The following is a 27,443-nucleotide window of genomic DNA, read 5'->3' as shown; positions in this document are numbered from 1 at the left end:
TGTTCATGAGCCCCAGTAGGACATACAGACAATCTAGTCAGGACACCACAACACAACAGGATTATCTTTAGTGATCAGTAAACTCACAATTAACATAATGAGATATTACGGTGAACACCACAGCATAAAAAAACTGTCCCCTGCCACAGCTATACATGTACCTAAAACAGAAACCTCCATAAGAAACAGGAAACAATATAACAATACAGTCTAAGAAATTTAGAAGCCAGCTTGGACTTAGAATAAATATCTAAATATATACCATGTACTTTCTTTCAGCATCAGGAATGTGTTAGTAATGAATTATCAGTCGGAACAAAATCAACAGGAGGAAAATACCTCTACACAGGCGTATAATGGGCTATTAATACGGGTTTTCAGTTCTTACTGGAGAGTGGTAGCTATGCAATAAGATAAGCCTGAGTGATTTCTAAAAGGGATTTGTATAGTTGCATTCGTTTGACACAGCTGTTTTTTGGCTGCCAGGCATAGTATGCTCACATTCATATTACTGCATGACAAATTCTTCGCTGGCATGGCATTAAGTAAATCAATACAAATGAGTCCATTAACACCAGATTAAGAAGCTAATGGCACCGGCTATATGTTGTGCCAAGCAGTGCAAATAACTGTGGTCTTATGGGATGTTCTACTATGTGTTCGACTCAAGCCAAAGTGCTGCTGCTGAAAACACCAGTGCTATTATAAACCCCATACCCAAGCTGCAAATCATATTACGCTTTTAGCATAATTTCAATTCTTTTAAGAAACGAAAGCACAGCTCAAGGTTAACCAGACCGAGAGATTAACAAGCAGTTCCTTATTACTCGCTTCTCCTGTCATTCAGGATATATTGCCAAGATTATGAAAACAAAACTATTAGAATGCATGGGATTCTGAGGGGCAAAACCCAGAGACCATAAATCCTATGTAAAGAGTCAGTGCAAACTGTTCTAGATTTCGTGGAAAATATCACAGTATATATGTGTCATTAGAAGTGTTATATGGCATATAATAGTAACTACCATATGTCCACCTGAGATCGAGGCATTTACACAACCTTCTTTAGTGTTTCAGAACCCGTGATTGTGGGAACATCCATGATAACACATGGGATACTTCTTAGGCTAGGTACACAACGATTTTGCTATCTGTTTAATGCATCCGTTCTATTGAAGAAAAAAAATGCAAAAACGGATGGTAAAAATGGATGCTGTTTTATGCCATACGTTTGATCAGTTTTCGATTTACTTGCTGGATTACAAAATAGCAGGAATTCATATACTTGTCGGCATCTTATTCTGACAGGTTGCTGCATTAGGTGTAGGGGACACTTGTGATATGAGTCAGCCCTAATAGAGAAAACTAGGCGGATGCAAAGGAGCATCTAAATCTAAATTCCAAAAAAAAGGGATACCCGTTATTTTGATGGGAAAGTTTCCTAAATGCAATACCTCCAAAGATCAATACAATGGAATATTCATGGAATATAGTTTTAATACGGTACCCTAATAGTCATTAAATAAAATAAATACATCTTTTCTACTCTTTACTGTTTTTCAATTTCATACTACCTTTAAGAAATAGTTTAAAGGACAAGTGCCATGAAAAACGTTTTCCCAGTAATTGAAGCACATTACAAAGTTATATAACTGTGTAATATGCTTCAATCTCCTATCTGCCTCCCTTCCCTGTCTTTTCCCCCCTCCACCCCCCACCAGGAAGTGTCCTGACTCACACAGACCTGATTACTGTCGTCACCGTCACCAGGCAGCTCCTTCTTGTGAGGATGAGTCATCAGCAGGAGGGCTGCTCTAGGTCCTGTTACACCAGCCTCCCCCTCCCCCTCCTTGTCAGGTGACTCTGCTTGCTCAGCTTATCGTCTCTAGTGACATGACTCCTTCACTGAGTCCACGGCAGCAGGAGAGAAGGTATGAGGGGAGGGGGGAGCTGCCTATGTGCCGGAGTCAGTCAGAGGGAAGATAAGCAAGTGAGATGGCTTGCAGTTGTTCAGCCAATGGGAGCTGAGCAAGCCTGTCACCTGACAAGGCAGGGGAGGGGGGAGGCTGGTGTAACAGGAGAAGGAGCTGAGAGAAGAGCTTGGTGACGGTGACGACAGTAATCAGGTCTGTGTGAGTCAGGACACTTCCTGCTGGGAGGTGAAGGGGGGAAAAGACAGGGAAGGGAGGCAGATAGGTGATTGAAGCATATTACACAGTTATATAACTTTGTAATGTGCTTCAATTACTGGGAAAAAGTTTTTTATGGCACTTGGCACAGAGGGTATCTCTGTTATGTCTTATTTTTATCTATGTATGTACCCCTAGAATTGTAAGGTATCACAAACATTAAGCACTTGCCTTAGGGCATGGACTTAAGGGGGAACTCCAGGTAGAGGTTAAAAAATGAAACGTATGCAGAAGCATTTTCTTTAGGGGGTTTTGTTCTGTTTTGTGTTTCTGCACTTCCTGGTTTATCAGTTGTACACAGTACTACAGGTTCCAGAATGCAATGCTTTCCCTCAGCTGTTTATCACAGTCCTCCACCCCTGCCTATTCCCCGCCCAAAGCTGTTGCAGAACATCTAGGATGTGTTCACACATTGCAGTTTCATTGTGTTACTTAATTATTTGAAGTAATTTATGATTTCATTGTGGTCCCACCCACACAGCGCACTGTATTCTCTACCTGTAACACCACACAGCACACTGTATTCTCTACCTGTAACACCACACAGCACACTGTATTCTCTACCTGTAACACCACACAGCACACTGTATTATCTGCCTGTAACACCACACAGCACACTGTATTCTCTACCTGTAACACCACACATCACGCTGTATTCTCTACCTGTAACACCACACAGCACACTGTATTCTCTACCTGTAACACCACACAGCGCGCTGTATTCTCTACCTGTAACACCACACAGCACACTGTATTCTCTACCTGTAACACCACACAGCACACTGTATTATCTGCCTGTAACACCACACAGCACACTGTATTCTCTACCTGTAACACCACACATCACGCTGTATTCTCTACCTGTAACACCACACAGCACACTGTATTCTCTACCTGTAACACCACACAGCGCGCTGTATTCTCTACCTGTAACACCACACAGCACGCTGTATTCTCTACCTGTAACACCACACAGCACGCGGTATTCTCTACCTGTAACACCACACAGCACACTGTATTCTCTACCTGTAACACCACACAGCACGCTGTATTCTCTACCTGTAACACCACACAGCACGCTGTATTCTCTACCTGTAACACCACACAGCACGCTGTATTCTCTACCTGTAACACTGTATTCTCTACCTGTGACATCACACCCTGCCCTCTGTCTGCATCATCAGCCTGATCTCAGCAAACACACAATGTGAGACAGAGGCATGGAATATTTGTCTCCTAAGGTGGGAGAGCAGTGGGAGCAGGAGACAATGTGGATTGGTACAGAGGGCATTTTTCTTCACTTTCTGGATGTCTATCAGCTACCAGTGTGGCAGAACCGTATAGATACGGTAATACATTGTAGAGACACATATATTTAACTTTTAATGGGCTTTTAATAAAAAACAAGTTTTTCTTATCCGAAGTTCCCCTTTAAGGGCCTATTACACAGGCCAATCAGGAGGAGCAAGTGAGTGCCAACCAGTCAGATCAGTGCTCACTGGCTCCTCGTTACCTTAAAGCGAGCAGGTAAAAGCGGGAGCCGCAGGGAAGGGGCTCTTTGGATGATACGGGGAGCCCATAGCAGACAGTGGCGGTCTGCCGCCACCGCTCCTATTAAATTCGATGGCGATAGCCAGGAGACCATTGTTATCATTAAAAAAAATTTAAACATGTTAAAAGACAAGGATCATCGCTTGGTGTAATAGGGCCTTTACATCTGAAGCTATTCTACAAGCTGTGAAAAAAAGCATGGTCTGTGAGGATTAAATATCCAGATCTGTAATTCAGTAAGGACAGTAGCTATACTTTGTTTGTGAAGGTGTATGAAATGTGCAGGAATACTGCAGCAAAGAGGGAGAAGATTAATTTTTTGGCACAAAGAACTGCTGGACTGATCTGTACATTGGGATCTATGGCAATAATGTCCTTCCAAATGTAAATAAAGCCTATGCGTATAGTTACAGAGTATATGAAAACAAGGTGAAATTCTACTAAGTTCATTCATCTTTACTGAATTGGATGTACTATTTATATTGATATAATAGAGCAGCTGAACTCCAACGGTAAAACACGGATTCTCTGTGAATCCCTTTAAGTGATGTACTCATTAAATGAAACTCTTTCTTTTCTTGTGACTTATCTTAGAGGAGATATTGATCACAGAAGCCTGATACAAACAATTTTTATATCACTCTTTATTAAAGCTAAGCAACCACTGAGTTAACCTGTTCAGTGACGAGGCTCATAGGGAATGTCATGTACCATCCCTTTAAGCAAGCAATTTCCTTTGACGGTTTCTAATTTGATTTAAATACTCTTCTGATGCATATGAACAGATCTTTTGAAATATTCTGACTTCTAAATATGAAACTGCTGAACTGTGACCTTCTCTCTTGGAAGATAATACATTTCTTCTGTCATCGCTGCATTTCTATGACCTACAGTACTGATTTATATGACGGCTAGTCTATGCGACTAGAAATGTCGGTCTAAAATTGTACTACTGCTATCACATAAACAACTCAAGACAATTTTAGAGCACTGAAAGGCATATAAATACTGAACTGTCAGAATTTTACTCGTAAGCCACACAGGCAATTATGTAAAAAGACAAATTACTGCCTTTGTCTTTTTATTTAAGCCCATTTAGAACTAGAATGGATTCTTCTCCAACATTCTTATTCAGACATTAAGAAAATGTATGACCAAAATCAATATTTGGAAGAGAAAATACTAAGGACTGGAAAGCACTATGTCTTATTCTGCAGGGCACCATTGCTCAATGTCCAGACAACCTGGTACACTTGAAGTAGACAAAAGATCCATGATTTAAGCTTTTAACAAAATAAAGTCTACTAAGAAATCTATTTTCCACAATCGTTTTTAATGGAATTTCTCATAACCTGCAATGATAAATCAAACACAATACTGTGTTACAACGCATGTGAGGTGCTTTGGGACCTTAATGCTTTGTTCAGAATGGTATAGAGATGTTTAATAACCACAGTCATTAGGCTATGTTCATATAATGTCTATTTTTGGCCGTCTTTTGTAGCATATCACAGAATGATATTCAGCTTAGCTCCAAGAGTCTAAATTTAGCCATTTGAAGGTCGTCTTTTAAGACAGCCGTCATTTGAAGGTCATCTTTTAAGACAGCCATTATTTGTATAATCTGGCCATCATTATAAATGAATGGCCGCCATTGGCCTCAAGACAAGGGCTATCTCTAAAGATGACTTTCTAATGGCTAAAATTAGATAGTGTGTCAACATAGCCTTATGCTGGTATAAATTGGAAAAAAAAATAAAAAATGCTAAATATACCTACTACATCAGTTTGTTGGGTGTTTAGTTTGATCCTACTAAAAGCAATATGTTTTTCTGGCCCTTTAATAATGCTGCTCGGGCTTGTATGCCAACATTGTGGTGGCAGTCTGGGTCTCTCCATTTTATGTGGCTCCTCAAGGTTTGGACGATTATTGGAATGGAAAAATACATGGTGAAGGCTCAGCACACCAGATTTACAAAGATATCGTTGGACTTGAGGACCTAAAGAGCATCAGACTATTCGTTGTGTGCAATTTAAAAAAAGAAGCATGCCAAGAGTTTTTTTTGGCAGCGGTATTTAGCACACAACTATACATTTTGTTGCCTCGGCCCAAGGGCTTAACTTAACATTTATCCACATTAAACGTCATTTGCCATTTCTCTGCCCAAGACTCCAGCTTCCCCACATGCCTTTTATAATAATATATTATTCCCTTCTGTGTCAGTTTACTACTTTATGGCCCCTCCACAAGGTCATTAATATAAATAAATTTAAAAAATTGACTTAATGCTTACCATTGCAGTAACGCACTTGTAACTATGACAAAATCACAGTATGTTCCATCAATAACCAGCCTGCTTCCTATCAACCAGGGCATATATTTTCCCCTAGTCCAAGCATCTTTTATAGACCAACCTTTTTATGTGGCACAGTATTAAATGCATTAAAAAAGTCCAGATACACCACATCCACACACTACCCCAGGTCCTGTCTATAACTGACCTCCAAAAAGAAGATGATCACTTTAGTCTAACAGAACTGATTTCTCATAAAACTATGCTGGTGGTTTTATCAAATATTTTACTGACAGGGCTACATTTTTTGTATAACAACTTTTGGATAACAAGATTTATTAAGTGCCTTTTAGGGTTTACATGAGTTAGTATTTAAGGGGCTTATCCAGCATCATAAAATGTATGGAGTCTTCTTAGGATAGGCATCAATATTGCAACCCCAAAAAGTAGCTCTTCCATGTATACCAGAACCCATACCTGTATCACCATACTTTAAGTAGTGGAGGTGACACGTACAGCAGCTTTCCCCTATTCGAGTTCAATGGTGCAATGCTGCTCTACAAAGGCGGTATAAGTACTGGTAAAGTATACAGAGGCTGCAGATCTCTCAGACCGCCAGACATTTAATATTAATGAATTCAGCATGTAGAAAACGGTGGCACTGACCAACTTGCTTATATTCAAACTTGCTTGATTCCATGCAGATTTAGGCTATGTTCACACTGCGTACGAGTCCGGCCGCATTTCATACGCCGCCGTACATGCGCGGCTGAAACTATGGCCGTGGGAAAAATAGACATGCGGCTGGATGCGTACGAACCGCGAACATACGCCCGTAGTACAGTTATGCTTTCCTAGCTTGTTTCGAAGAGATCTAAAGCATGTCATTTACTTGGAAATCTTCGCCCAGCCCCGTAAACCACACAGAACCTTTTAAATCCAAAAATCAAGTTCAATTTGGCTGAAATAAGTACTTTGTATGGGACCGCATGGAAATGAGTTGGAACATTTCCGTCCTCAAACAATGGTCTTGTTCATTTTTCACGGCGCCGTATACGATCCGGCCGTAAGCTCATACGTAGTGTGCATTGTCCTGGCATATATTGTATACTTTCAAGCGAACGCATCAACCTCAAAACTACGTGCGTATATTCGCGGTTCGCACTATGGCCGGAAAAATATGCAGTGTGAACATAAAAGTGGGACATGGACGCAGGCAAGTTCAGGCTACAGCCATTTTGCACGCACGCGCAGTGCGCTTTCTCTGGCCCTTAAAGTCAAATCCAGCCCTTTTAAAGTAGTAACATTACATATAAACAAGACACACGTTAAATATATTTACAAACATTACACAAAAATTCAATAAAAGGTAAAACAATCTGACGTATGCACTAGTTCACATTACAAATGGATACTACGTAAATCTAAACTATCATTTATGCCCATCGTTTTGGCCTATCATTTAAGCCCATCAGTCCGAGGGCATCTGTCAATACGTCCTTTATATAAATGACTCTTGGGAGATGTGAGGTCCTTTAGGACGGGAATGGAAGGCCCACGTCAAATAGCACATGTAAGCGATCATGGAGGCACTATATCTGATATTTGTTGTTCGTAAATAATTTGTAACATGTGTCTTGTTTACATGTAATTTTACTACTTAAAAAGGGCTGGACATTCAAGTGATGTAAGGGCCAGAGAAAGCATGCATCCGCACAAATCGGCTGTAGCCTGAGCTTGCCAGCGTCCATGTCAAACTTTTAATCTGCATGGAATAAAGCAAGTTTTAATATAAGCAAGTCAGTGATTGCCACAGTTTTCTACATGCTGAATTTATTGATGGACTGTACTTACTAAGAGTGAGCAACACCATATGCTGAGTGGAGGAGTCCAACGGCAGATGATATCCACAGGTGTCCGGCTCATTAGCGAGAGGGTGAGTCTTGATAGTGCCGAGAATATTTTGTTTCTATAGTACAATTTAATATTAATGGCCTACCCTGATAGTACACACTTGGGTCATAGACCTCTATAATTAGGTGAATACAAAAAAAATACAAAAATACAATAGAAGAAGTCCCTTTGTTTTAGGAGTTCAAGAGCCTGGATCAGAGGTTTCTTTGATTTCAGATTATTAGTGTTAGAGTCTGTCATTCTGTAACTCTACCTCCCACCTCTGAAGTAAGCCTATGTTCAGATTTGCCATTGCTTTAAAGGGGTTGTTCAGCATTAGCAAATATTTTCTAGGGGTAATCTCCCCTGTCCTGGATCCTGCTCTGGCCGCTCTTGTCCTCATCTCCTTCCTCTGCGGTCATTGCTGGTGAGGTCCGGGGGTGGGGGGTGGGGTGATTGTGGGGAAATGGTCTGGATGCCAAGGTGAAATGAGCTCCCAAGGTCCAGGGGGGGTTGGGCAGCAGGCTTTGCTCTCAGCCAATCGAACTCCGGACGCTTTCCTGATGTGCATCAGGAAAGCATTAGGTTTTCCAGTGCTGATCCGATTTTGTTGTATCTTTATAATGTTATTATAATCCTGTCTGTTATAAGAAGACTGCTGAAAGGACTGTAGGAACCTGTAGCGGACTTTGGTGGGAGTGTGTTGCGGTCATGCTCTGTGACCTGTGCAGAGGTCATTGTGCAGCAAGGGGGAGGAGGGGAGCTTTCAACAGCTCCTAATGTGAATGGTCTGATCCTGTTGAAACTTTATACTGTCATTGTAATCCTGTCTCTGATTATAAGGAAGTGACTGCCGAAAGGACTGTAGGAACCTGTAGCTGACTTTTGTGGGAGAGTGTTGTGGTCATGCTTTGTGACCTGTGAAGAGGTCATTGTGCAGCAAGGGGGAGGAGGGGAGCTTTAAACTGCTCCTAATGTAAATGGTCTGATCTTGTTGTATCTTACTGTCATTGTAATCCTGTCTGTCTGAAAAGCGTTCTCTACAGAACAGGAAGTGTTACTGGCTAGATGGCTAAATTTGAAGGGAACCGATCAGCAAATTTAGGCCACTTATGGGCAGAGAGCTGTGATGACTAGAGATAAGCGAACCTCGATCGTTCGGCATTTGATTAGCGGTGGCTGCTGAAGTTGGATAAAGCCCTAAGGCTATGTGGAAATCATGGATATAGTCACTGGCTGTATCCATGTTTTCTCGACAACCTTAGAGCTTTATCCAACTTCAGCAACCACCGCTAATCAAATGCCAAACGATCGGGTTCAGATGGACTCGAGCATGCTCGAGGTTCCCTCATCTCTAGTGATGACAACTGTGCTGATTGGTTCCCTTAACCCTTTGAGGACCAGGCCCAAAGTGATCCAGTGGACCGCGCAAATTTTGATCTTAGAAACATAAACATAGAAACATAGAAGATTGTCGGCAGAAAAAGACCACTGGGTCCATCTAGTCCGCCCTTTTAGTATTTTCTTCCTTATTATCTTAGGATAGATATATGTCTATCCCAGGCGTGTTTAAATTCTGTTATTGTAGATTTACCAACCACCTCTGCTGGAAGTTTGTTCCAGGTATCTACTACTCTTTCAGTAAAATAATATTTTCTTACATTGCTTCTGATCTTTCCCCCAACTAACCTCTCACTGTGTCCTCTTGTTCTTGAGCTCAGTTTTTTACTAAAAACACTCCCCTCTTGAACCTTATTTAGTCCCTTAACATACTTAAAGGTTTCAATCATGTCCCCCCTTTCCCGTCTTTCCTCCAGACTATACAGATTCAAATCCTTAAGTCTTTCCTGATATGGTTTATGCCTCACACCCTCCACCATTTTTGTAGCTCGTCTTTGGACCCGTTCTATTTTATCAATGTCCTTTTTTAGGTGAGGTCTCCAGAACTGGACACAGTATTCCAGATGTGGCCTCACCAGAGCTCTATACAGCGGGATCACAATCTCCCTCTTCCTACTGGTTATACCTCTAGCTATACACCCCAGCATACGATTTGCTTTCCCCACCGCCTGGTTGCACTGGTGACTCATTTTAAGGCTTTCAGAAATCATTACCCCTAAATCCTTCTCTTCTGAAGTCTTTTCCAACACAGTACTGCCGATGTGGTACTCGGATAGAGGATTCCTCCTCCCCAAGTGCATTATTTTACATTTGGAAACGTTGAACTTCAATTTCCACTGTTTGGACCACTTATCTAGCAAAGCTAAATCATTTTTCATATTACTGACACCTCCAGGAATATCCCCCCCCTATTGCACACTTTTGTGTCGTCAGCAAACAGACAAACTTTACCTACCAACCCTTCTCCTATGTCACTTACAAACATATTAAAAAGAATAGGACCCAGAACAGACCCTTGTGGCACACCACTTGTAACCAGTCTCTGCTCAGAATATACACCATTAACAACAACCCTCTGATATCTCTCCTTCAGCCAACCACAAATCCACTGAACTATCCAGGGATTTAGTCCAATTTTCTCCAACTTCTCTATCAGCTCTTTATGGGGAACTGTATCAAAAGCTTTGCTGAAGTCCAGATAGGCGATATCCATAGTGTATAGTGTTTCCGTTTTTCCCTCCTCCCCTTCTAAGAGCTCTAGCACTTTCAGTTTTCTATCTACAAGCCATGTAAGGGCTTATTTGTTACAGGAATAGTTGTACTTTGTAATGGCGTCATTCATTTTACCATAACATGTATGATGGAATTCCAAATATATTATTTATGAAGATATAAATTGGTGAAATTGCAAAAAAGAATGCAATATGGTAACGTTTGGGGGGTTCCTGTGTCTACGTAATGCACTATATGGTAAAAGCGACATGATACTATTATTCTATAGGTCAACCCGAACACAACCATATGCAGGTTTACACAGATTCTCTAATGTTATAAATTTTTTTAAATGAAATCCTTTTTTTTGGCAATTAATTATAAATAAAATGGGCCTATTTTGACACTTATAACGGTTTTATTTTTTCACCTACGGGGCTGTATGGGGTGTCATTTTTTCCGCCATGATCTCTAGTTTTTATTAATACCATATTTGTGAAGATCGGACGTTTTGATCACTTATTAATTTTTTTTATATATAATGTAACATAAAATCGGTAATCCGCGCACTTTTTTCCCTCTTTTCGTGTACGCCGTTTACCGTTTGCAATGACGCTTGTTATATTTTAATAGATCGGACAATTACGCACGCTACGGTATATTATATGTTTATTTGTTTATTTATTTTTATATGTTTTATTTATATAATGGGAAAGGGGGGTGATTTCAACTTTTATTGGGGGAGGGGTTTTGGGGTAGTGTATTGGTGTTTTTAACTTTTTTTTTTTTACACATTTGAAGTCCCTTTGGGGGACTTTTACATACATTAGTTTGATTTCTACACTGATGAATGCTATGCCATAGGCACAGCATTGATCAGTGTTATCGGCGATCTGCTCATTGAGCCTGCCTGTGCAGGCTCAGTGTAGCAGATCGCCGATCGGACCGCACGGAGGCAGGTGAGAGACCTCCGGCAGTCCGTTTTACCGATCGGGACCCCCGCAGTCACACTGCGGGGGTCCCGATCGGTAAGTGACAGGGGACTCCCCCTGTCACTTACACTTAAACGCTGCGGTCGCGCCGCGATCGCGGCGTTTAAGGAGTTAATGACACTCGGCAGCGCGATCGCTGCAGCGTGTCATTACCGGTGAGGTCCCGGCTGCTGATTGCAGCCGGCCCCCACCTGCTATGAAGCGCGCTCCGCTCCGGAGCACGCTTCATAGCGGGAGAAACACCCAGGGCGTACAGTTACGCCCTAGGTCGTCTGGGGACAGACTTCCATGGCGTAATTATACGCCCTGGGTCGTCTAGGGGTTAAAGAATAAAGAGAAGAAAAGGTACTGAGTTAAAAAATGAATGTTAAAGGGGTTGGCCACTTCATAGTAAAATAGGTCAGTACAAAGTATTACTAAGTGTGCTCACTGGATATACTGACAGCAGCTCCCTGTGTACCTCAGAGCTAAAATCAGACTCCCCTTCGCCAGGCTGGGCTGCCCTGCTCTGTTTTGTTTTAGTCCACAAAATGGCTGACACGGAGGAGCATGTGACCCCTCTTAGTTTTTGAGGCTGTCTATATTTTTTCCCCAATGGTCTGTGACCTGCCGGGTTGTGATGGGTCCCTTGGGCACTTATCACGGTGGTCCGGAGTAGAGTTATGACCCACCTTGACTGTCAGTACCCCCACCCACAGAAAGGGGAGAGGACCCAAGGACAGTGTAGCCTGTGTAGGTGCTTGAGCAATAACCACCGGTAAAATGAATTAACTCTTCTTTACTAAAGGAATACTTTAGCATACAAGCAGACTTTTAGACTTGCCTAGATCTGCGCTGAGAACTGTAGAGGTAGAATAGCAGTGCTGACTTAGTTGCATGCTGAGAAGGTAGAGTGAGTTCAGAGAAGTGGAGACGAGTTTGATTTGAGAGTACCAACCCAATGTAGTACTATGCTCTGCAGGAACTTTAGAAGAAGTAGAAGAATAATTGAGAATACTTGAGAGAAGAACACTTGTGCCCGTGTTTTGACGTCTGTCACTATATAACCTTTTGCCCTACAGTGTCGGTTGACCGTCCACCTAGGGTGACACAAGCCCCAGACCTTGTTACCAGAGTTGAGCAAGGTGTCCAAAGTTATCTGCTTACACCTGCGTTGCGAGATTGTAGCAACTTTGCTCTATCCGGATCAGTTCCTCTGCTTATAGAATACTGTCCCGCACCATTAAAGACGTTCAACGGTGTGGGTTGGGGTTATCCCTGACTTGTCCTCTCTTGAGTTGCTTAGCACTGCATGGTGAAGAGGAGTGTTGCTTTAGAGAAAAGAGTCTCTGTGTTTCCCATGAGCATTTGTCTACCACAGCTGATCTGTCCTGGAGGGAGAACCTGGCAGAGCCAGGCTCCTGCCTAAACTCTGCAGGAGACTCTGGTCTGTATGTCTAGCCTCTACGAAAACTAGAAGATAACTCCCTAAGTGTGAGACTACACTTCCTCTCCCCATGTGACAACTTCCTACAGGGTGTGTAACAGCTCCTGTAAGTAGTTGAGAAGAGAGTGCAAAGAAAGAAGAGGATCGAGAGAGGTGAAAGGGAAGAATAGCTCCCATTGGTGCGCAGATCACAAACGAACAGTAACCCTTTGTTCACTACAGCTGTGCAATATACATAGGAATATGAATACACATAACACCGACATCTAGTGGTAAAACTTATACATTACTTCATTACCACTTTACTTTGAGTACAGGCTTTTGCCAGGGGTGTTCAAAGTAGCAACACCCGTGGTTGGACACCTTGCTACAAAGGATGAGTCAACAGGGGAAGCAGTGGTTGCTGCTCTGCGTTCACTAGGTATTACATGAGCAAGATAGACCCTAAATTGGCACTATCCTGTACAATCTATGGGGAAAATTGTGCCATTTTAAAGCAAAAAAGAAACAGATTGCTGATCTCAGGGAGACCAGCCAAACTACAACACTGCCAGCTGCTAGTAAAAGCACTCAATGCAGTGAAGTCCTAGGTGCATTGCCCCCTGAGAAACATGAATTTGCAAAAGAAGAGCCCGTGGAGCCTCATTGAGTCTGAAAACACAGGACTAGCCAGATATCCCTCCGGGAAGGACCCAGCCAAGGGGTGACTCCTGTAAGGAAACCAACAAAACCACCATATTAAGTGGCCCTATGAGTCAATGTAATGATAAGGGAAAAACCAAGGCCAGGTATCCATCCACATACAGCTGTTTCGAGGTGTTGCCCCTCACCAGTGTGGAGCAGGATTCTGGCAGGTGGGAGCAATGCCTAGTAGAGCCATAGGAGAAACAGATCGCTGATCCCATGGCGACCAGCCAAACGACAACACTGCCGGCTGCTTCTTTCTTTCTAGGTAGGAAAAATAAACTTTTTGAACACTGGGTTTCTAACTCAATCCAAACAGTGGGAGACCTTATGAACTCTAATGACAGTTCTTACCTTCCATGGGAGACAATAGCGAGTAAAGGTCATTTTGGTTCCAACCACTATTTGCAATATTGCCAAGTGAAAGAATACTGTCCCTTGCCTTGGCGTGGGGGTTAAAAGAGATGTCGGGCAATTTTGATGATCTTATAGGTCCCAGGTCACTACATGATTCACTTTCATATCTATACGGGGTCCTTCGGAAACAAATGCTGATAAAGGAAAAGAGAGACCTCTTCAAAAAGTGGTAATCTGAACTAGAGGATGTGGAAATTTCGGCCCAGTTACTGAAAGCGTGGGAGGGAGTACGGAAACACATGATTATTGAGCAATTGCGGGAACTCTTCTTTAGAATTCTTCAGAGAGCAACGTATGCATTCAATTTGTCGTTTAGAGATGCACCGGCGCTGACAGAGAGTGCCCGAAATGTAGTTTACCTAGGGCAAATTTAATGCATGCATTGTGGCAGTGTCCCCACATTTAACCCTTTTGGGTTTCAGTTCAGCGTTATTTCAAGTTTACGGTGCGAGGGTACCTCTACAGTCACATACTTTGATTTTTCATGACTTCACGTCAGATCAACCTGACCTCACTTTAGGGCTCACAGGGGTCAAAATGTTACATATTGTTAGCTTAGGAGAATAAATGTATTTTACGCCTTTGGTCACAACCAGACGTTCCCACCCTGGAAGAACTGATATCCATCCTCCACAGACTTCTCCTGTATGATAAGGTCGAGACGCTGAGACACAGAGAGGGAAACCAAATTTTTTTTTACCAAATGGAGAGTCTTTATTTGCCACCATTTTACTCGCATAGAAATAGACGATCTAATGTATAACTTTAGAATTACTGGTTGGTACAATACAGAAGCTTTGAAAGGCACATTGAGAGCTTTAGCGTTTCAGAGTGTTGTGTGACTGCTGGGAATTGGGGGTTTCTGGTTCTTATTTTTTCTTTGCTATAGTTTTTTTTTTCTATGTTTATAAACAAATTATACCATTTTATAATCTGTCTAGTCATTACAAGGCGATATTGCTATCTTATTGTGGTTCCGCTGTCCCATTCTGTACGCCCCATTGCTTCCACTGGACTTTCGCTCCACCAACCGGCAGTATATCCTACTGTTCGTGATGACTACTTGAGCATATGGGACTTGTTGAGCATATGAGACTTGAGCATATGGGATTGTTGTTCTATGGTTCTGTTGATTTCCCTTTGGGAGTATGATGTGATTCGGTTTGCATCCACTGTACAGCACTTTCTTTTCTGGCTGTAATTTTTTTTGTACCTGTGCAATTTCTGTTATGTTTTCTGCCTATTTCCCATCTGATAACAAACACATGTTGTTTTTTTTGGGGGGGGGGGGCGGGAAGGGGAAACACTGCCAGCTGCTAGTAAAAGTCCTAGGTACATTGCCCCCTGAGAAACATGAATGCAAAAGAAGAGCTAGGTGGGAGAAATGCCTAGTAGAGCCATTTTAAAGCATGGCTTTATCCAGGCCTTAATACATAATACAGTGCCACATATGAATGTTAATGCCCCCCCCCCCCACACACACACACACACACACACACATTTACAATGTAATGCCACATGTGAGCATTGATCGGTGAACTCCCTTCCCCCCCTCCACATTTATAATATAGCAAAACATATGAGTGTTGATTAGCTCCTCCCTCCACCTGTATCCACCACTGAGCCTATATATGCCTATGGTGGACACTGGTCACATGCTCCTCCATGTCGACCATCTTATGGACAGACTCACCACTGAGCAGGCCATCTTAGCCTGGAGGAGGGGCGGTTTTAGCTCTGAGGTACACACGGAGCTGCTGGCAGTAAGTACAGTTACTAATACGGTACGCTGAACAATTTTACTATAAGAGAGCAAAGCTGACAGGTATAGTGTAAGAGAGGTTGTGTATGGTATTTTTAGTCTACATAGTCATTTTTATACACTTACACCCTTGAGACACCTTACTCCAATGTATTTTTGCTGCAAAGAATCATATAAAATGCTGGTCTTCAATAAATTCCCCCATGTCTAGTTACAATAAGTATACATTTTTGGAAAATAAAACATTTATTTAGCTTTGTAAATAATTTTCTGGCGGTGGTAGGGATGCCCCTCAGAATGTGGTGTGGTGGTGGGGAAGCCACAGAGCAGTTCTTTGAGATGGTAGCGATGCTTCTCCTCAGCTCCTCTGTGCTGCTGAAGCATCTTAGAATTAATCTGAAGATGTGTATACAGCTGAACATTCTGCAGGTGGTGTTGATCCAGCTTTATGTCTTACTGGCAGTTATGAGCCAGACCCACCTGTTGCAGAGTCTTGTCACCCAGGTGAGCAGCTGAGTACTTGTGGCAATCCAGACTAGCTTCTCGCTTATTCTGCTCATCATAGTTAGCAGCTCACTGGTACTTGTGGTGGCGATCCAGCTGGTTGCCATTGTCCAGATCTGCAGGAAACTGCTGCGGGTGAGGGTACATTTGATCAGATTCCTGGTGGTGCAAATCCAGGACATTAAATCATTGGTGGGGATCCAACTCAGCTGTTGAACAATAGCAGTGATCCAGGTGAGCAGGTTGCTGTTAGTGAAAATGCAGCTTAGCTGGTGGCAGACACCCAGCTGAGCACATCACTAATAGCGCTGATCCAGCTGAGCACGACAAAGGCAGCAGTTGCCATGCTCTGCAGATGGCTGGTGATAGAGATCAGGCTGATCGTATCTTCGGTGGTCATATTCCAGTTAGGCAGGTCTCTAATGGGGTGTTTGAACCATGTAGGTTACTGGTGCTGGAGTTGTGCCTCTGCAAATTGGTGGTGGTAGAGTTGGGACCCTGCAGGTTTTTGGTGGTAGAGTCCCACTTGGGCGGGTCTCTGATGGTGGCATTGATGTTACAGCTGTGTGGGTCGCTGATTGAGTTGCCCCAGCTCAGCGGGTTGCTTATGGTTTCAATCAAGGTGAGCCAGTGTCATCCCAGAGACAGCCCACCAGGGTTGTAGCCGCATAGCACAGAAGGTTGGCAAAAATGGCAAGATCCCTGTCAATCCTTTCTTCTCTATCCAACAAACTGGCAGTATGCACAGGCAGAACGCACAGGAAGTATAGACAGTGTGATTGCTAGTGTGCTTAGGACAGAGTCTGGGGCTCTGCACGTTCTTTTCTAGGGCTTTGGGATGCCATCACCAATTATGTCAGTTACTTGATGTCACTGCTTGTTGTAGTCTGATGTCACGGGGTTGTCAGGGCATGATGAAAGTTGTTAGGGCACAATGCCCTGCAGTGTTAGCCATGTCACCCACTATACAATATCAAGATGTGAAATAGGATTTTATGGCCTCTCAGAATGATGTAAAGTGAGTTCAGACATGGAGAATATGTTACAGATTTTTACAGCCCAATACATGTGACTAGCCAGGGCCCGCTCCAGGTTTTTGTGGGCCCTTGGGCGACATGCCCTTATGAACTGTGCCAATTCCCCCCAATAAAATCATTGTTTACAACTCCCATCACGTCCGCCAGTAGTGCATGATAAAAATTGTAATTTTGCAACAACTGGAGAGTGAGTCACTTGTTGGACTAAATAAACTGTTCTTCTAAATCATTGTTTTCAGTGGCTTTTCTTAGCTATTGCCAAACAATAACTCCCTTAATGCCCTGCCAGCAGTGCATGGTGGGAGTTGTAGTTGGGAAATCACGTTAGAAAACAGTAGATTAATAATTAGTAATAGATTAATAAAATGTCACCCAAATCATTTCCTGATTATTTCCTGGAGGTAAAACTGATTACTGCCAGAAAATTCTGTTGCCTTGCTGCAGCCTTTTGAGGCCTCCTGATCAGGATTTCCTGACAGTAAAAACTGACATGGATGTGTGAAGGGCCTTTAGGGTATGTTCACACTGAGTAAAAGCGTCAGAATTCCACTGCAGAGCTGTCCGCTGTGGAATCCCACCTGCATCAGTGTCCCATAGTGTCTGTATGGGAGGGCTCGGGCGCCTCCACTCCCACCACACTCTGTGCAAAGAATTGAATTGACTCAGAGTGAACATACCCTTAGATCTTAAAAATATAGCATATCTGACCTCTTTTACTTCATGCAGGTGAGCAGGATTCTGGTTCTTGGATCTTCGGGCAGCTGCAGGGGACTTGTGATGTGTGATGGTGACAACACTTTGGCCGCCATGTGTCAGGTGCCTTTGGCTCCCAGGGGATGAGGAATTAGTAGTTCCATGGGGAAGCAATGAAAAGCTTCTGGCTCTCTGAGACAATGAGCTCTACAAAAAGAATAGAGCAATGACACATTACTATAAAGAATAAACTTGAGAGCTGAGATCAATGGCTTGATTTTTTTCAGAGCCCCATGATACGCAGGATTGACAATCTAGATTGATTTTTTTACACAGTTTTCTACAGTAATTGTACATAGTTTTTGAAGAAGACATGTAATATGATATGACAGTGGGGAACACAAATTTTCTCAACACCTGCACATATATTAATCTTTCAAGAGGGAAAGCCACGATAAGCATGAAAGTCAACCTATATCTTCAATGACTTACTCAATGATTGTCAGATTTTGAAGGTTAAAAGTAGTACAGCAGGAGAATGACTTTTAACTTAGAAAAGCAAATAGTGTAGCTGTGCTCTTATATATTCTTTGTATCCTTTGGATATCGATCACCTGTAATTGATTTTTCTTAAGGGGAACTATCAGCAGGTTAGGAAATCAAACCTGCCGATAGGCCCCTTTTGTGCAGGAGATGCCAAGGATGAAGGTATCATTCTAACCTTCATCCTCGGGGCCGTGCCAATGCAGTTAGTTGTCTGCTCTACGGTCCAGTAAAATCATTAGGAGCACTGGGGCCCCGTTAGGAGCACTGCCCTCAGGTGCTCCTAACAGTGTCTCAGTACTTCTAATGGTCTTATCGGACCATGGAGCAAATGACTAACTTCCCAGGAGCAGCACAGAGGATGAAAGTATTATCTGCGTCTTTTGCACAATAGGGACATTTCAGCAGGTTAGTTTAGTCTAACCTAGTGATAGTTCCCCTTTAAGGCTAGATTCAAACAGGAAGGATTCGCAGTGTATTTTACGCATTGAATTCACAAGGAAAGCCGCCCAGACGCCAGAAGCCCCCAAAGGAAGCCAGAGTGCGGACCCGGTATTGTATGCGCCGAGCTACAAGTATGTAATCCTATTGAAAATGACAGGAGGGGAATCACAGTGGAATTTGCAACGTAAATTCTGCTGCGGATCTGTCCTGTATGAATCTAGCATGAGGACTCTTTCAGACCACATGGCTGCATTTTAGTGTCTGTACTGAAACTGTAAAGCCAAGACCTCCCCCCTAGTTCTGCTTTATTTAGCCAGGAACATGACAAGTGATTACCTTACTGCTCTTTTGTGACAAACCAACATTATGTCAGATTGTGTCTAAATTCTAGAGTGGTCATAATCTAGACTTGTTGTAGTCCTGATATTGTATGTCCCTTTGAATAGAAGTTGCACTCATTCAGATAGGCAACTGTGCACAAGCAAAATGCCCTACAAACTATCTCAATGTATCCCAGTATCACTGTCTATGCAATCCAAGCCAGGATGCATTGATACTGAGTGCTGCTCACAGCAGGAGTTCATACAAAGAGCTTTCACAAAGCACCTAAATGATGAAGATTTGTTGTAAATTTTCACAATTAAAGGGGTATTCCAAGGACAAGAAAAATGTTATTGTCCAATAAATACACCAGGGCAGGTCCAGAATGTTCATATTACTAATACAGTCCACATTTATCTGGTGTAACCCTATTGGAATCCTCCCTACCCCCACTGTAAGTTTAGTACTGTTCCTTACTTTTTCTTTAATATGCTCTTCAATGTGGGTAGTTTGTTTCTGTAAAGCATTCCTGTCACAAATTAAGTGTATTACTTACAATATTTTATCTAGCCATTCCCCTGATATACAGGGGAATAGGCTTTGTGCTGCATCCTTGCCTACCCAAAAGCTGCTGAATGACAGCTCTCTGCCTATACACTATGGGGGACATTTATTAAGTCCGAAGTTTTTTACACCGGACTTAAAAATGTCCCCGCATCTCCGGCGCTACGGGGACTTATGTAGAGGCGGACTGCCTACGCCAGCTGAGGACTGGAGTAGGTTTTCGGAGTATCTTTTGGTGGAACGAATAGTGTATCGCGCGGACTCCGTTCCGCCCTCTTCACACCCCCTCCCCGCCCCCCGGCGAAGCCGACGGAAAGTGCCGATTTGCGATTATTTTATTCGCAAATTGGCCATTTGCAAATAAAATCATGCGCAAATCGTCACTTTCCGCCGAAAAAAAAAAATGTACGCCCGTTGATACATGTCCCCCTATATGTGTACTAACTGTAGACAGACCACTGCATATCAGTGAAAAGTGGTAAGAGGGGGCTGGTGCTAATGAATACCAAGGACTATTGAGCACAAACACATAATAGAGAGGACTAGTGTGAGGTGCAGAGAGTCGTTCACACTGAGCAAAACTGGCGGAATTCCGCGGCAGAATTCTCCACCGCAGAATCCCGCCAGCCCTCCTGTCATAATGACAGTCTATGAGAGGCTTGCGCGCCTCCTCTCTCCACGCTTAAGAATCGACATGTCCATTCTTCAGCGTAGAGAGAGGTGGAGAGAGGAGGCACGCGAGCCTCCTATAGACTCATTAGAGTAGGCTAGCGGGATTCCAGAGGACAATTCCGACAGTTTTGCTTCGTGTATACGAATAACTCAGAATCAGCTGCAAAGAACAATTTACGGGATGCATCATTCTGTTCAGCTGCTCTGTCATTAATTTATGCTACCTATAGATAGGATATCTTAAACTTACAAAGTCTCTTTGAATCATATTATTAATTGGCATACACTGAATGGATATACTGACTGCATATTTTTGTCCCTGGGAAGTCAGAATCTGCAACAAATCAGCAGTAGTTCAGCCCTGTGTGAAAGCACCCCAAATCTTTCTTTTCCAGGGCCTCACCAGCTAGAACATGGCACTTTACTTTGTCCATGCTGGATTACCTAAGCTTTATTAAAATGTGCCTCCTGTACCGAGTATAACATTAAAACAAAAGGAATCATACTGCTATACCAAAGTCTGGCTGGGTCTCACTAACAACCTCACCAGTGGTATACAGAATCCTACTACGGAGTGCTGCACAACCTGACTTTTGCAAGCAAACTGATATGGAGGGAGGAAAGACAGTTTTAGTAAATTTCTGACAAAAATGGATCTGCTAGGTAAATATAGATCAATATTTATCCCATTAGTCTTGTAAAGCCATTACTTTATGATGCAGAGGTAAAAATAAAAACCACTGGTCAAATTTCACTAAATAAGCGGCAGGCACAGGGACAACTACACAAGTCCCTAATCAGAAGATGGGAACATCATTTGTGTACTGGGAGTTCTTTGTATACAGCAGCTCAAATATGTATATTCCAGACCACTTACAGAATCCTTGTACTATCACATTAATTTCATAGGCAAATGTATTTAAAATAGTGTGATGAAAAGAAACAATGTGTGATAATACAAACATTACCATTACAAGTATGAAAATGTGAGTTGGTAACAAAACAAAACTGAGTTTTATAGGTGCTGAGAGATGAGAAGGAAGCCTTGATTTAACTTGTTAAAGGGGTTATCCATTATTAGAAAAACATAGCTGTTTTCTTCTAAAACAGCACCACACATGCACCGAGGTTGTATCTGATATTACAACTTCAATTAAACTGAACTGCAATATCGTACAAACTGAGGAGAAGAAACTATGTTTTTGTAATCCTGGATAACCCCTTCAAGGATTCTATGGACAATTTTTAAAGCTGAAAAATCTAAACTAGAATGATACAAACAAAAACACAGCATAAAAGCATATCTTACGAACAGTCAGTTTTAAAAAAGTAAAAGAAAGTATAATACAAAAGAAAAGAATGAGTTATAGAATAAATAAAAGCGAACAAGGTCATTTGCCAGCACAGAGGTGAAATAAATATAATGCTATAGAATCAAATAAATATGGTGCTACATGACTGATCAATGCTGAATGATTTCCTTAACTACAATCATAAAATAAAGAAAAAAAATAATAAAATGGTCATGAAACAAAAATTAAGAGGAAGGACGATTGACAGCAAGAAGATGATGATGACAGGGAACTGAAAGGGAAAATGAATTGCATTCTTATTACTTCAGGTGATGTAACGGAAGATTATAGATGTTCAAAAAGTTGGAGAAAGCAATGATGCGAGTACTGCAGGTGTTACGCAATCTCACAGAAGCTTATCAGTACAGCGCTTTGTGTATTGTGATCGAGTGACTGAACTTAGAAAAGAGAAATCCAACAAAAGAGAATGTGATAAAAAAGACATTGAGAATGTAAAGAATGTAAAATAGTGCCGCATATCCTGGGAAAGAATCATCAATATTATTACAAAGCTGTCATAGTATAAGATTCAACGGCAAAGCCAATTCCGTTTTTGAGAAGGAATATGAATCTTTTTAATATTTTTGTGAAATGTTATATGACTTAAAGGGAACCTGTCACCCGCCGTGCCGGGGTGACAGGCTCCGACCCCCCGTTAGAGCCCCCTATACTCACCTAATCCCGCCGGGTCCCGCTTCTGGAGGTGGTCGGGTGATGAAGATCTCAGCCGCTGCAGAGAATGACAGGAGAGTCCAGCGCTCAGTCATTCTCTATGAGCGTTGGACTCATCTCTCAGCGCGCGCACCGGGCTGCAGCGGCTGAGATCTTCATCACCCGACCACCTCCAGAAGCGGGACCCGGCGGGATTAGGTGAGTATAGGGGGCTCTAACGGGGGGTCGGGAGCCTGTCACCCCGGCACGGGGGGTGACAGGTTCCCTTTAAAGGAACTCAATTACAAATAAAGCATCCATAGTGCCCCATTTACCCACTTACAGAAGAATCCTTTTTTTTTTTATTGTAATCAGTATCATAGACAACTATGCTTTAGGCTAGATTTACACAGAACTGATCACCAGCATATTTCATGAATTCGCAGCGAAATCCACTGTGCCTAGGGCAGCAGCAGCTGTTATTACGGCCCTGCTGTAGAGACCGAGCCAGAAGCATCAGCGGTGAGCAGGGAACACAGGCAAAGGCTGCAGGACAATGGGGAGAATAGGTAAGTATAATCTTTATTATTTTTGCAGTCATCAGCCTTCCGACAGCCACCAATACACAAAGCGATGCAAAGCCAGCAGCCAAGGATTTTTAAGCAGGTTTAAACGACAAAGATCAGCCAATGATCGTTTCTTTATTACATGATTTGGCAAATTATCTTGCTGCGTAATACCGCACTGATCAGGCTATGTTCTCACTTCAGGAACGGGATGTCATTTAACAGCAAAATACAGGCATTTATTGATAATGACGGACGCAAATAATTTTGTGATTATTTGCGGCTGTCATTGTCAATAGACGCCCATCATTTAGTGCTAAAAACCCATAGTGGGAACATAGCCTAAAACTGGCAAGTACTGGCAATCTGTATTAAATTTCTGTCTACCTGTCTGTCTGTCTGTAGCAGAGCTGTTTGTGTATGTGATGTAGCAGAAGTGTGTTTGTATATTGGTGTATTAAAACTGTTTGTGTCTGTGGGTATGTTTATGTATCACAGCTGTGTGTGTGTGTGTGTGTGTGTGTGTGTGTGTACTATGCAGCAGAGCAGAGTATGTTTTGATGTAGCAGAGCTGAATGTGTATGATGCAGCAGAGCTGAGTGGGTATTGTGCATGCAGCAGAGCTGTATACGTGTGGGTATAATGTACAGTCATGGAAAGTATTGAAATGGTGCTGTTATTTTAATAATTTTTGGTGGCCGGTGAAAAAATATAAACAAAATGAACTTACCTACTCTTGTTGAGAGCCGCTGATGTCCTGCAGCTCTTCTGCCAGCAACGTCACGTACCCGACTGAGTAATTGCCCACTCAGCTGATCAGTGACTGGGGAGGGACACCACCTCAGTCACTGACTGAGCAGGCAATCGTTTAGCCAGGCCGTGACATTGCAGCTGGGAACATCACGTAACCGGTTTTCAGCCGAGGAAGACAGCTAGCAGCCGCCAACGAGACCCAGGATCAGTGCAACAGAACATGAGGATGGGTGACTCTACTTGTTTATTATTTTCTCCTCGCATCCCCCTGTCTGCAGTTTTTCAATTTTGAGGGACTTCTTATTTAAAGGGAACCTGTCACCGGGGACGCAGACACAGAGCCCGCCCGACCTCCCAGTGCAGCCCCCGGATACTTACCCTTTCTGACGAGTCCCGTTCCCGGAGCCAGTCCCAGGACAAAGATATCAGCGCCCGAAACCATGCGCGCGCCACTGAGATTAGTCCGACGCCCATAGAGAATGAATGGAGCCGTCATTCTCTATGGGTACCAGACTCATCTCAGTGGCACGCACGCACGGCTTCGAGCGCTGATATCTTCGTCCTGGGACGAAGCTCCAGGAACGGCACTCGTTGGAAAGGGTAAGTATCCAGGAGCTCCACCGGGGGGTCGGTCGGGCTCTGTGTCCACGTCTCCGGTGACAGGTTCCCTTTAACATTACTCTTTATGTCCTACAAGTTTACCTGTATTAGTTGAGATAAGAATACACCTTTGATATGCACAAGTAATTATCGAGGACAGACATTACTGCCAGACCTCATGGGATATATGACAGTTGATAAAATATCACTATTTCTGGAACCAGCAAAGGAATTGTAGATTCTTGTAGTATCATCACATTTTTAAAAAACAAGACACTTGGTTTAAAATCCTGTTCAGTTTCTATTTCGTTTGTTGCAAGTTCCTATTTAAAGGGATTTTCTGTATAGCAATACTAAACCCATCCATAGGATTTATAAGGAGGGTTCGGTTTTGTGGGTCTCCAACCACTGGGGCCCCCATAGCTTATAAGAACAGGAGTCCTATATGATGCATTGCAACAATCAACTCCATGTAACCTGATGAAGTTAGTCAAATGGTCAGACCTTCACAGAGTCAGACCCAATATCTATCTCCTACTTGATTGAGACATTTCTCCAGTTCCTTTCACCATTGCTACTAAAAGCAATAAAGCAAGTAAACAACAAAGAGTTTATGCAACCACCTGCACAGGCACCAGCACCAGGTCTTCATCAAACAGCTGATTGACAGTGGTGCCAGTCTCCCAACCCCCCCCCCCCCCCCCCCCCCCCCCCCCCCCCTCCCAAGCTCATCAGATATTGGTGGCTGATCTGGAAACCTAACTTTTAAACACTGGATAACCCATTTGAAACATATTAACAAATTCCCTTTTTCTATTGCCAAGTTTCTGTTCTAGTCTTTTAACAAGTATCGTGCAAGGATATGATGTTGCCTTCTGGAGGAGAGTATACACCAGAAACATATTGGCAGATATGCCTTAGGTTCTGTTTCTATATAGATTGCAGATTCAGTTCTGAGCCTCCATCATCAGTTTTGTCAGCCCCCTAGGGGATCGAACATGAAGTTCTGTCGGGCACCAATTTTTAGTTGTGTGGCAACAAGTAAAGGAAAATAACTAGATAATAAATAGATGTCATTAAAGCAGATTTTGTCTGGGTTGCGGCTTTGATATATCAACATGTTTTTGTTAGCTTTCACATTTAGGAAGTCTGCTGTGTGATAGCCTCCAGGCAAACCCATTTATTTCAATAGTAAAAAGATCCCTGTAAGAAACTTCAGCACAAAAAGTCATTGATGCTGCTCCATCATAACTGTTCTATGATGTACTGTAAGATCTACAATCACATATATCTAAATAATAGTAGCAGGTAGTCAGCCAAAGATCAGGATATCACAAGACACCTCTGGTCCTTTAGATTCTGCTGAATAGATAGGCTTTATCTGTCATACACTTTTCTGACTGTATTTTAAAAATTATACAAAAGTTAATAATAGACTATGTTTACATGTTTTGACCAGAATTGACCAAGCCAATAATAAAAAACAAACCAAAAACAGCCTTCTTGCCCATTGTTTAAGCGTCAAAAATGCTATATTGCAGTCTAAATAGCAGGCAAAAAAATTATGGGCACATGTACCGTAACTTTAGGCTTGACCACTAGAAATATACTGTAATGCAACAAAACTACAAATTTATTGTTGACAATTTGCTAGCAACCACGGCTATCTCAATAGGTTCAAGTTTTTTCAAAACCTACATGAATAATCTCTTTCATACAGGCTTTAAAACCATATCTAGCTTGTCTTATCTCATAGACTTGTCACAATTACTATATGGTGCACAAGCCAGGAGGCAATCTTCTTTTACCAACATTGACATTCTTGACTAATTTGTATGCAAATCTGCAGCTCTCTATAACACAATCAAGATCCCATTCAATCATAAATCTGCTTTTGTAAAGTGCTATAATTGGTGCCAATGAAGTGAATGTCAAATACAAAGAGATGCCTGAGAATCATGGCAGGAGTCCATCACAGAGTGCCATTTCATTTAGACTAACGCACAACATCTTTCAACATTACAATATTCTCTGTGGACCAACCAGTGAGAAATCCTTAAAATATAAATAAATCCCTCTACAACAGAAATAGATAAAGAAATGGAGAAACTAACCAAGAATAACTGAACGGGTAAAATCAGGAAGCAGACATTAGTTCAATAACAGTTTAACAGAATATTATTTTTTAAATAACTCCCAAAACGAGATAAATAACGTTGAGAGCTCCAACCAATTACTATACAGGAGTATACTGTCTGTTAGCAGCTCTGCATGCGCACAAAACCTTATGTAACAGCACAGCTATAAGCTATAGGGATGCTGGGGTAACTTCAGAAGACCTTGTGTGGGTCGAAAAGTTGCATATTTTTTATGCTGAATTTATAATGCCTATTGGAAATGTTATCAACCGTATAGATGCTGTCTTTTTGCACCTCAGCCCTGTTGTTTGATACCACATAAGAAGACACCAGATTCTTTAAGTTACGCCTCTATATAGAAGTTTTGGAAAATACTATGTTATTGATATGATTACTAGAGATGAGCGAACCGGCCGAGACTCGGGTTCGTATGAACCTGAACTCTCGGCTTCTGATTCCCGCTGTCTGCCCGCTCCGTGGAGAGGGTGTATACAGCCTGAGGAACGCCTGGAAAACTGGGATACAGCCATAGCCATAGTAACAGCCACTGTATCACAGTTTTCTAGGTGGTCCTCAGGCTGTATCCACCCTCTCCACGGAGCGGGCAGACAGCGGGAATCAGAAGCAGAGAGTTCAGGTTCATACGAAGCCGAACCTCGGCCGGTTTGCTCATCTCTAATGTTCACCTAAATGAAGGATACAGAGAGAAGTACCATGTTTCAAATATCATGAGTTAACCATAGTTCTGTAACAGGTCCTTTGAGTAAAATAAACTCACTTCTAC

The 27,443-nt window shown here is 42.4% G+C and overlaps 1 protein-coding gene across 3 annotated transcripts in view; it reads right to left on the bottom strand.

Moving 5' to 3' along the window:
* OSBPL10 (oxysterol binding protein like 10) overlaps positions 1-27,443 on the bottom strand; it is a 302,765-nt gene that overhangs the window by 123,499 nt on the left and 151,823 nt on the right. For 2 of the 3 annotated variants that reach the window (XM_069958631.1, XM_069958633.1), the window contains exon 4: positions 18,071-18,262. The exons of the other annotated variant lie outside the window; for it this stretch is intronic. In XM_069958631.1, coding sequence (XP_069814732.1) covers positions 18,071-18,262 — 192 coding nt within the window. The remainder of the gene's footprint in view (positions 1-18,070; positions 18,263-27,443) is intronic. 3 annotated transcript variants of the gene reach the window in all.

Source organism: Dendropsophus ebraccatus, chromosome 2 (assembly GCF_027789765.1).
Source record: "Dendropsophus ebraccatus isolate aDenEbr1 chromosome 2, aDenEbr1.pat, whole genome shotgun sequence".
NCBI lineage: Eukaryota > Metazoa > Chordata > Amphibia > Anura > Hylidae > Dendropsophus > Dendropsophus ebraccatus.
The sequence above is the reverse complement of the archived record's forward strand: the minus strand, read 5'-3'. Positions and strand labels throughout refer to the sequence as shown.